The 12,110-nt window shown below is 34.5% G+C and overlaps 2 protein-coding genes across 7 annotated transcripts in view; both read right to left on the bottom strand.

Annotated features, from left to right (window-relative positions):
- The window catches only part of LOC129938734 (uncharacterized protein CG43427), a 145,279-nt gene that overhangs the window by 57,294 nt on the left and 75,875 nt on the right, over nt 1-12,110 (bottom strand). Inside the window, exon 1 of one of the 6 annotated variants that reach the window (XM_056046459.1) lies at nt 5,025-5,066. The exons of the other annotated variants lie outside the window; for them this stretch is intronic. Coding sequence (XP_055902434.1) covers nt 5,025-5,051 — 27 coding nt within the window. The 5' untranslated portion in view covers nt 5,052-5,066. Of the gene's footprint in view, nt 1-5,024; nt 5,067-12,110 lie in introns of those variants that run through there. 6 annotated transcript variants of the gene reach the window in all.
- On the bottom strand, nt 4,197-4,723 carry LOC129938738 (FAU ubiquitin-like and ribosomal protein S30). The gene has a single exon (XM_056046464.1). It carries the CDS (start codon nt 4,654-4,656, stop codon nt 4,261-4,263), a length of 396 nt encoding a protein of 131 aa, XP_055902439.1. The 5' UTR covers nt 4,657-4,723; the 3' UTR covers nt 4,197-4,260.

Genomic DNA, 12,110 nt, shown 5'->3' with positions numbered 1-12,110 from the left:
TGCATAAAAGGACGAGAGCTGCTCATGAGCTCTATGAGCAGAAGAGGAGAGAGGAACGCCGACTTCTCAGAAGGAAAAAGAGAGGGCATGAGAAGCGTGCGGTCGAAGATGTTGAGAGGTATAAAAGCAGGAATGAAGTTCGAAAGTTTAATGAACAGGTGAAACGAAATTCACAGGTACATAAACCTAGAACCGAAGTCTGCAAAGACGAAAGTGGAAACATCATAGTGGAACCGCAGTCAATGCTGAGGATATGGAAGGACCACTTCCGCAGACTCTATAACGGCGACGACGAACCGAATTCCGCTGTCAGGCAGGATGATCCATTCAACATAGACGACAAAATCCAACAATCCTCCTCCCGACTTAGACAAGGTAAAGATTGTTATATCAAAAAGTCTAATATAGCCGCTGGAGCAGATGGCTTGAATGCCGAGCCCTTTAAAACAGATGGAGATAAGTTGGTTTGGAACATGCACCAACTTATGTGTAAAATATGGTCGGAAGAAAGCATGCCCGATGTATGGAGCCTCAGTATTGTTTACCAGATCCTGAAAAAAGGAGACCCTCTACACTGCACCAACTATAGAGGAATTAGTCTACTTAACATCGCCTATAAAATCTTCTCTGCCGTAATATGTGAACGTCTAAAGCCCATCGTCAACAACCTGATAGGTCCTTATCAGTGTGGTTTTAGACCAGGAAAGTCCAAAGTTGGTCAAATATTCACATTACGGCAGATCCTGGAAAAAACACAAGAACACCAAATCGACACCCACCATCTTTTCATCGATTTCAAGGCCGCATATGACAGCATCTACAGGGACGAGCTGTATAGAGCCATGTCTAGTTTTGGCATCCCTACCAAACTCGTCCGTTTGTGCAGGATTAACAACACTAGAGGCACTATCTTTCAAAAGTCTGTCCAAAGAACTCAGCGTGATTTCAATGGGGCGTGATTTCTAAGATGGCTGGGTCACGTAGAGCGCATGGAAACCAATGCTCCGGCCCGGAAAGTCTTCGAATCCGCACCCACAGGACCACGCAGTTGAGGAAGACCGCGGATCAGGTGGCGCGCACAAGTGGAAAGTGACCTCACCCAACTTGGAGCGCGAATCTGGAGACATCTAGCTTAGCTAGGAACCGAGCTAGATGGAGAAGTTTGTAGGGTGAGGCCCTAGTTCACACAGGACTGTAGCGCCACCTTAAGTAAGTAAGTAAGCAAAGAGCGAAATTAAACTAGGGTGTCTTCAAAACTTTCGTTTCCGAAATTTCTAAATTTAAGGTGACTTTTTAATAAACAACATCTGAACATACCTAAATTTTTGACAGTTCATCGCCTCGGTACAAACAATGTTTTTTTTTGGTAAAATTAACCCAGGCTTAACCGAATTAAAAAAAGATTATTAATATTTGGTTCTCGAAAATTCCCCAACAATTGCCAATTGAGTTGATGGCATTTAAATTCTTCGTTCTGACAGTGTTCAGAACGCCCTCTATGAGCTCAGACTGAAATAGCTGAGTAGACCGAGTTGATTGCTTGCTTCAAAAAATAAATTCATAGTAAATAATTGACAAGTAAATTGACAAATGTCAAATAGTGACGGCTAAGTATTTAGTTGTGTTTCAAACAAATTCTGAGCCCTCAAAACACCACTTTATGCAGAGTATGTTCAGAGAACGCTCGATATGCTGGGACTCTGTTCACAACTAATTTATGAGCTAAAAATGAAAAACGGAAATAGCTGTCGAGTAAAAAAAATAACTCCCAGACCAAACTGTCTTTTTAATTCATAAACAAATCTCGTATGTAATTTTCTCAGATCATAAAGAAAATTAAAATAAACTCGATGATAGAGATGACCACCAATGGATGGGGTCAGTTGAAATCAATCAATACATCAGAATCACGTGGAAAGAGGCAAACTTAAATAATGTGATTTCGTATATGTATCTATCCTTCTAAATCATCGGTTGTTTATTTTGATTTTAATTATTTCAATAACCATATTTTGTTTATTTATACAGTCTTACTGATCCGGCCGACAATCTTTAACACATTAAATGGCTGCATTTTTCAAATGACGTGCCTTCCTTATCGCTCTGAATTCAAAATGAATACCGCTATACTAATTATTGCATAAGGCGCGTTTGTAACAACGTAACGACGACGAACGCGAGCGACGTAGTTGGTCCGTAGTCTTTATTTCGAAACAACAAAATAATAAACAAATAAAAACCGATTGGAGGTTCACATACATAATTGATTAGTTTCACGTTTTTGGAGCAATTGGTTGGTTTTGCGAGAAGTGCAAACAAAATCTTTAATTAAAAATTTGATTGCTTTTTTTTTGGTTTTTGTGAAACTTATAAAAATTCAGCCAAACTAAAAGACATTTTGGTTGTTTACATAAAAACTAATAAAAACAAACAGTTCAAATTGAAACTTCATCAATGTACCACATTTTGGTATTCCTAAAGTGTCATTTATTGTATAACAACAGCACATTACCCTGGCAGTGATGTCTTACTTGCTTGGCAGCGATTTATGATTTTCATTAGTAATTCCAACAATGTATATTGGTTGAGCGGAATTGTAAAATAATGAGTATTGTATCAACTCATAATCAGTATTTAAATAGTTCAATTGTTGGTTATGAATAAATCAAACAAACCTTACTTCCGTCATGCTCAGAAGATACGGACATGTCATCAATAAGGGGCTTATCGCGATCAATAAAATTACTAATTTATTATTCATATCTACCGATCATGCTAAGATCTTGTCAAGTAGTAATTTGTGCTTTTGATTAGGTAAAATTTTGTGCACTCATGTGTTAAAATAAGTAAGCTTAGTACTTCGAAAACAAATTTCTCATTTAGTTTCCTATCCTTGGTCTATCTTCTCACATGGATGCATTACCTTACAATTAAACCTTTAAATACCTGTTAAGTTTTTGACATCTTCATATTGATCTTATGCCAAATGAAGTTTATAGCACTACAAACTTTGGTACATTGTGAAGACCGTATCCCAAACAAAACTATATTATAAAAAAAAACTTGGAACACATTAAACATTTTATTATTTATTGAACCTGCCTGTGAACTGCGCCTTAAGATTAGAAGATCTTTCAATATTGGCCGAATGTCTTCCAATAGCATAAAATTAGGTGACAATTGCTAATTATCTATCGAGTGAAAATTGTCCGTTTATATGGTTGGCTGATTTTATACAAATATTGGACAATTTTTTGGCGGGTTTTTGTCGCATTTTGTCAATTTGTCAAAGTTAAATTTGAAGGTTGTATGGAGGTTTGACCATTTGGCTTAACATTCGATGACGGTCATCTTAATAGATGGCGTCACCAACATCTTGCCAAATCGTGTTCTTTTGTAGTTTAACACTCTGAACAACTTGAATCACACAACCATCTCCTGGAAAAGGTTGTTGATACGTCCAATTCCTTTGTAATTTTTGTTTGCATGACTTTTTTGTAATTTCGCCAGACGTTGACTTCTTAAAGAAATCATGTGTTTTCTTTTTGTATTTTTCTGTTTAAAAACTTTCTGCCAATTAAAAATTTGATGATTTTGTTCACAAGAACACCACACAATATCGCATAAGTTGACAATAGTCCAATTATGTGAAAAAAAAATGGATGTTTAGACGAGTTCAAACAATTGCAAAAAGTCGGTAAATTTTTGATAGAAAATTTTGCCGAGCGGCGATTGGCTGATAATTTTGTCACTGTCACTAACGGACACAGTTGGTTGCTTACATTATTGATAGATATTAGTTTACAATATTTGCGAACAAATCTGCTATTATTTAAAGATATTTCAACAGTGTACACTTAGCTTAAGTGACGATTAAGCTCGTTACTAAATTATCATAAAAATCTATTAAAACTTCGGACCAGGGGTGGAATCGGCAAAGGTGATTGTTGATAAATGACAATCAAAATGATCGAATTTGATCTACATAAGGTGATAGTCAAATTGATACCTAAAAAGCTATCAAAAAAAAATGTGATAGTCGTTTTCAAACAAATTTGTTTATTCGGAATAGAGCTACCAGACGCTTACACAAACGACTGGAAATTTTTCTTATTCCACTTTGTTTCTTTTAAAAAACACATTCCTGTGACCGACAAAGCTTACGAAATTCGAAAAAAAAGCAAGAAAAGTAAGAATTTTATTTTTATAAAATGTTTTGTTTTTTATTCACAAAAAAGATTAAGAAATTTGGGACATAATCTAAGAAGAGTTAGCATTTGGACCACGACGACGTCCGAATCCGTGCACGAAGTTGACGAAACGTCTGTTGTACTGAATCCTCCTCTTTGCGCGACCGGTCTTCTTCTTCCTCTTTTCTTTTTTCTCAACTTTAGGAGTTTGTCCCTTGACCTTACCGGCACGAGCTAAAGAACCGTGCACTTTACTTCCGAGAAGTGGTACGGTGACATCCAATTCAAAGGATGACAAACTGCTAACGCAGGCATCGTTTTCCAAAATGTTTCCTTCACAGTTAAGGACGAAATCTTCGGTGATTCCCTTCAATTGGGTCAATTGAGCCTTGACGGCGGCAATTGTATCATTTTGGGAAACCTCTAGGGTCTCAACGGAGTCCAAACCACGTACAAAAAGCTGCATGTTGGCTACTTTGTGGCAAATTCTTGTCACTCTTGTCGGGGATTTACGAAAAATTCAAAATCAGCCAATTTCAAACTTTTATTTAGATATTTTATAAGAATCAATTTAAAATTTTACCAAGGCAACAACGAATTTTGACAATTTGAATCTGAAATTGTTCAATCGAATTGAATTGAGTTAAATCATCTTACACAGACGGAATGAAAATGATAGTTAATTTGACTAACAAAAAATTGATAGTCAACAATCACCTTAGCCGATTCCACCCCTGCTGCGTTTTTTTGTTTAGATTACGCTTTTTTAAATTACTCGTAGGTTTGTTTGATTATTTTTCAGAACTTATCATATAACGAATTAAAGTTACTCACTTTGACAGAACTGTTTAATAAAATCATAAATTGACAGTGTTATTAAGTTTGTTTTGACAAAACTCTGAGATTATTTTATGCAAACAGTACCGAGTAAAAGCAGACATACATCAGTCATAAGACTTTCAGCAAAGTTTTTACTGGTGAAAAAATCTGTTTTTAAATTAGTATTCTAAACAGATCGATCACTTAGTGTTTAAGTTAATTGTAATGTTATACTCCTGCCATTAAACAAAAACACAATAAACTTTACTTAAACAATAATAACGCTTATAGTTTTAATTTCTTAAGACCATTTTTAGCTAATTAACAAAATTCTTCAATGCTTGCGCAATATTTAAGCGGAATTTATAAAGTTAAGAACAAAACAGACCGTAATAACAAAACACATATATATTTATAACAAATTGGCAGATGTCATGCATGCATGACTCACAGAATATTCCCAGTAAACTGTCTACCTATATAACAATATGTGTACTCGTAAATAAAAAACAAAAATTATTTCAGTACCGTTCCGTATCTAAACAATGCCATAATTGACTATTGACATATAGCTGTCATTATTTATTTTTATTTTTCTAATTTTATGGTGAATTGTAATTTTTCAGCGGAGGAAAAAAACACATTGAAATGATTAATCGGTAACATCATAGAAAATGAGAATTTCACAACAAAAAAGCACTCGGCGGCCATTGTCAGCTGATACGATGAGTTATTATTTTGTGTCATTGTCACGCAAAAAACATGTCATTTTTTGTTGTTTTTTTTATTCTAAAATATTGACGTTAAACAATTGAGTACGATTCAGACATAGGCACTTAGGCAGTTTATTTTAAACAAGACAAGTTTACCAATTGGTAACCCCGTTATTTTGAGTTAAAAGCAAAATAATTATTTTATTATAAAAATAGCGCTTGAGAAACTAAATATTTTGTATACATAATCAAAAAAAATGAAAATCACCGAAATAATAGTTGTCACTTTTGAAGTTGTCACATTTGTAAACCAAATCTTATGTATACATATATCGGCTGCAATCAATCTCAGACAGATAGGGTATCCGGATACCTTTTTGTTAGTGTTTTACGTGTAAAATAACAACTGATCAAAAAAAGGTTGAGATGTCAAAAAAAGAATCCAAAGGTATCAAAGAATTTCTGGGGTTTGTAGGTATCTGACAGAACAGCCGATTCAACACATTGTTGAATTTCAAGAAACTTAAAAATTGAGATGAGCCTTTTGAATTTGTTGGTAAACAAAAAGGTTCAAAATATTAGTTGAAGTTGTATTTGAGGATGTTCTGGACATAATAGACGATGAAGAAGCTATTTGCCTCCGAATTTTAGAAGGAAATGAGATCGAAATTCTTCCAAAGTATATCTAGGTTTTGTCACTTCGTTTCTGTAAGAATAGTTTGCTGTTAAACGTAAATCGTTTAGAACCGGAGATTTCGCGAAAAAATTATTAATCGAATAGAATTCCAACTAAGCTAAGAGGAAATTTAACATAGATTACAGATAAAGGTTATCTTTTATTTATTAAATTGTTACGCATCTATCAATTCATCATCGTCCGATGAATTAGTTGAATTATTCATTAAATGTTTTATCATACAACAATTTTGAATTCGAAACTTATATGTTTCTCATGCTGTTTGTGAACAGCTGAAAGTTGTTCTTATTTTTTGACAGCTATCTCAATACAGCTATCAAACTCGTTCAACAAGGCATCTAAAAATCTACCTATCCAAGATACCCTTTTCAACACGAGATTGGACGCAGCCATTATATCGTTAGTTAAGCTACCGAACTGTCAAAAGTCTTTCAACAGCACCTTATTTGGTGACATTTGCCAATCGGTTGACAATTCCCTACAATTGTTGGTTTGTCAAATTTTAAAGAGTTTTAATGAAATTCAAAACTGTCAAAAAAGTGTGGAACTGTAACATGGCAACAATTTTCTGACACATTTTATCTTTTTAATCAACGCGAAGCAAATTACACAAGTTGACACTGTTTTTGACAACCTATCAATGGGAAACAAACCGAACGGGCAACGCTTGGAAAATAGTAAATTTATTTGGGCAAAAATTGTGCGTGTTCAATTTTGTTTCTGTAAGTTTTGACAAATAATCAATGTGGATGAAAATGTAGCAGTTTTTTTTTTTTGGAAATTTGAGTAAGAATTTTCAAATGAGTATAATTTATAGTAGTGAAACAAAAGTTTCAGCTCAGAGGAATGTTAATAAATGTAGTTAAGGAGTTGGAAGCAACCCAAATTAATAATTTAGAATAATTTTAGGAAGTTGGAATGTCACTTAGTTCAGGGTGGAAAATTAGATTTCTTGGAAAACTACTAGAGCAAGAATTTGTTGGTTTACACAGCCTATTGAGATGAGAGATAAAAAGTCTCAAGGAAATTCTGGTAAAAGTCAAAACTCGTCTGTTCGAAATAAGACACCTTTTAAAAGAGGTAATAAATGATTTTAATTTTGTATTTATTTACTATTCATTATCGTTGTGTGAAGGTATAGATATGAATAAGCATAAGATAGTTTTGAACTTAACAGCTTTGCAAATAATTTAGCCAAAAGTCTGTAGCCCTAATACAAAAACAGATTGCTATCTAACAACAAGTTTGAATAATGCAAATCAAAATTCTTAGGTTAAATTTGGGATGAATTTAATCTACTTTCTGATTATACATTTGTAGACACATACATACATAATTAATTCACTGTCCTATTATATATCCATTCTATTATAAATACATATACTGACTTATTGTTGTCTAAATCTGTTTTATTGGTGTCAAAAATGAAAAACAAAATAAACGCAAATTTAATTCTCTTCACTAACTAGATTATTTACACTACAGGTCAAAAGTTTGCGTCCAACGATGTCATTTTTCACGATGTTATTTCAGATTCTTTATCTATTGAGAAATAAACTATTTCAAAATGGTAAAAGTTGCGGAAACCATGATTGTAAAACGTTCTGCCACCATCACTCTTCCTAAAGAAGTCAAGCTCAAACTGGACTTCTTGAAGATAAACCAGGACGCTCAGCACGACCTAGATCTATAACTTATGGTAACAACAAGCAAAAGAAACAGGCGTAAGACAACACTGAACATTCGTGCCGAAATAAATACACCAATAAGCTGCTGTTATTAACAATTGTATTGTAAAACAGGCGAAAACTACTTCTTGGGCCACAAAACAAGATTATTAAATGGGCCAAAAAACATGGTGACATGACGAATAAATAGAGCGATAAATTTTAGTTCAAGGCTTACTTGGCACAAAACTCAGAATTTTTTTCCACACAACGCAATTAAAGATGCTTCCTTAATATGGTTATGGATAAGGTTTCAACCGTTAAGAATGGGGGTTGTTCGGTAATTGTTCACGCATAATGTGGCTGTCTACTATTTACGCCTCCTTTCACACGAGACGGTTTCGTCCGTACGGTTAAAATCCGTAAACTAATGAAATTAACTAAAGCTTTCACACTGGACGGAGACGGGTTTTTTTCGTACGGACGATTTAAAACAGCCGTCTCAACGACTAAACTATACAGCAACCGTGCCGTCGCCGCTTGTACTTGTACTAAAGGAAAATACGTTATGTGTGAAAACAAAGTCCACACGGAAAAAAATCGTACGTATTTTAACTGTACGGACGAAACCGTCTCGTGTGAAAGAGGTCTTAGAGTAATTCCGTGCACCGCGGATTCAAAGTAGTGTGTATATATAGCTCTCAGGTGATTAGGCCGCCATTTTTTTATATAAAAAGTTAAAATTAACTTATCTTTTTTTGTAAATGAAAAATATTAAAAATCAAAAATAAAACTCTTCATTATTCTTAGGTGTAATAAATGCCAACGTGTGCTGATTGTGTCGCCTTTGGATGTTTGAGTGCTTTTGGTCCCTCGATCCAGATTTTCCTTGTTAGAGCAACACAAAAGACTAACAGCCCTATTCCCCTATTCACATGGATCATATATTCGATTCCCTTTCACACTGCCTTTGCATTCCGCTATCCATCGGGTGAACTACATTATCCCAAATCAATTTGACATTCAAATAAACAGCTGTTCATGTAAAAATCTTGTTTTGATTCATACAAAAATAAAGTTAAATCAATATTTTTGGAAATGGGCAGTATTGGACTTTTTATTCCAATTGTAGCAGAGGAATAAGAGAATCCTCAAACAGAGAGCTTCGGAGAAATGTTAAAAGTGTCTTCCTTCCCCTAAAATGATTCTTTTATTTATAAAACAAATTTTAGCAATAAATTAGTTTTCACTTACATTTTGGTTACAAAAATTAACAAACCAGACATCAAATGAAAAATCCGCTGGTTTTATATGTGGATCTGAATTTTATAGAATGAATTTCATAAATAAAAGAATATCGCGCAATATTACCCACGTTACCGACATACACAAATTCACTTTGAGTGAGCGAAAATATCGGTTTTGGCCGAAAACCTACATCGAAAATTCAAGTTTTCACATACATTTTTGGTAAACCACAAGTTTTATATAAAACCTGTCAAAAACTAGTAACAATTCAAAGTTGAACAAACAAACCTTTCGAAACATTCAGCGCTCAAATTAATGTAAATAAAACAGCTGATGGCTGCTGTCAAAACGAATATTTCATTTTGAAATAAATTTGGTCGTGGTAAGTAATATTATTCATACCATTTCCTAACAAGATAAGAATTATTGCTTTTTTATTTACAGAATATGGAAGAGAAAAAAAAGGAAACTTTGGGGGAGCTGCGTTGCAACAAAAAAACGTAGAGTTTTAAACGCTCTTTGTTAGGCGAAGAACCGGAATTCACTATGGCTACTGGCGTGACGACCCCAAGGACGAGGAAGACTTGCTAATAGTTCGTAATAACGTTTCCAAGGGATGGGTCTTCAAAATCGTCGCGACAAACATGTTCGACGCTTTCGCTTACTACTACTAAGACTTTCCGGTAACTCCGTTCAATTAAAATGGTTTGGGAGATATGAGAAAGGTAATAAGTTCATTTGTGGATGACAATAAGTATGAACAAAAATCTCTGGTGGAGGCTATGTCTCAGCTGGCTATTAAAATTTGAGCCAAAACATTCCACAATGTGGGAATCGTTGTTCCAGTAAATAAAACCACAATAGTGGGCTCCACTTGATGGAGCTCAATGTAAGAAACCAAAGAGATAGTCATGGAAAAATTGCAGCCCATCATTACAGCGTCAGTGATCGCTCTGGATGAGTGTGATTTTGGTACATATCTGGAACTAGGAATTGACCTTTTCTGCTCCGGCCATAAGGGCCTACTCGAAATCGTTCAGAACCTTCTCCACCCCGCCTATAAGTTGCTCGGACAGCCACAATATATGCCGATTCTAAAGGGACATTTGGCCAGCAAAAGCAATATTCATAAGCTCAGTATTTTGGATTGAATTTGTTGTAAAAGAAGAAGAAAATGTTTTAAATAAAATGAATTTTTATTGCAAAAGTTTTGTTTGTTGTTAATTCTATGATATATTTTCCAGACAAAGACAATTAGCTTCTCCTTAGTGAATTGTTCGGACCGGTTGAAGTAAACAAAAAGGATAGCTGCAACCGAGCTTGTAGTTCTGTTGGTTCATGTCTTGAGCCCATTCCACCCGTCCACAGAACTTCAGTTGAAACTCTTTTTCGAGAAGAGCTAGTGTTACGTCAAAATCAATTTGAATTGGCTGAATTCATTTTAGTTTCACAAATAATTTATTTTTTCATCAATAGCCAAAAGTCTGTAGCCCTAATACAAAAACAGATTGCTATCTAACAACAAGTTTGAATAATGCAAATCAAAATTCTTAGGTTAAATTTGGGATGAATTTAATCTACTTTCTGATTATACATTTGTAGACACATACATACATAATTAATTCACTGTCCTATTATATATCCATTCTATTATAAATACATATACTGACTTATTGTTGTCTAAATCTGTTTTATTGGTGTCAAAAATGAAAAACAAAATAAACGCAAATTTAATTCTCTTCACTAACTAGATTATTTACACTACAGGTCAAAAGTTTGCGTCCAACGATGTCATTTTTCACGATGTTATTTCAGATTCTTTATCTATTGAGAAATAAACTATTTCAAAATGGTAAAAGTTGCGGAAACCATGATTGTAAAACGTTCTGCCACCATCACTCTTCCTAAAGAAGTCAAGCTCAAACTGGACTTCTTGAAGATAAACCAGGACGCTCAGCACGACCTAGATCTATAACTTATGGTAACAACAAGCAAAAGAAACAGGCGTAAGACAACACTGAACATTCGTGCCGAAATAAATACACCAATAAGCTGCTGTTATTAACAATTGTATTGTAAAACAGGCGAAAACTACTTCTTGGGCCACAAAACAAGATTATTAAATGGGCCAAAAAACATGGTGACATGACGAATAAATAGAGCGATAAATTTTAGTTCAAGGCTTACTTGGCACAAAACTCAGAATTTTTTTCCACACAACGCAATTAAAGATGCTTCCTTAATATGGTTATGGATAAGGTTTCAACCGTTAAGAATGGGGGTTGTTCGGTAATTGTTCACGCATAATGTGGCTGTCTACTATTTACGCCTCCTTTCACACGAGACGGTTTCGTCCGTACGGTTAAAATCCGTAAACTAATGAAATTAACTAAAGCTTTCACACTGGACGGAGACGGGTTTTTTTCGTACGGACGATTTAAAACAGCCGTCTCAACGACTAAACTATACAGCAACCGTGCCGTCGCCGCTTGTACTTGTACTAAAGGAAAATACGTTATGTGTGAAAACAAAGTCCACACGGAAAAAAATCGTACGTATTTTAACTGTACGGACGAAACCGTCTCGTGTGAAAGAGGTCTTAGAGTAATTCCGTGCACCGCGGATTCAAAGTAGTGTGTATATATAGCTCTCAGGTGATTAGGCCGCCATTTTTTTATATAAAAAGTTAAAATTAACTTATCTTTTTTTGTAAATGAAAAATATTAAAAATCAAAAATAAAACTCTTCATTATTCTTAGGTGTAATAAATGCCAAC

This window comes from Eupeodes corollae, chromosome 1 (assembly GCF_945859685.1).
Source record: "Eupeodes corollae chromosome 1, idEupCoro1.1, whole genome shotgun sequence".
Classification (NCBI taxonomy): domain Eukaryota; kingdom Metazoa; phylum Arthropoda; class Insecta; order Diptera; family Syrphidae; genus Eupeodes; species Eupeodes corollae.
This window is presented reverse-complemented; position numbering and strand designations above follow the sequence as displayed.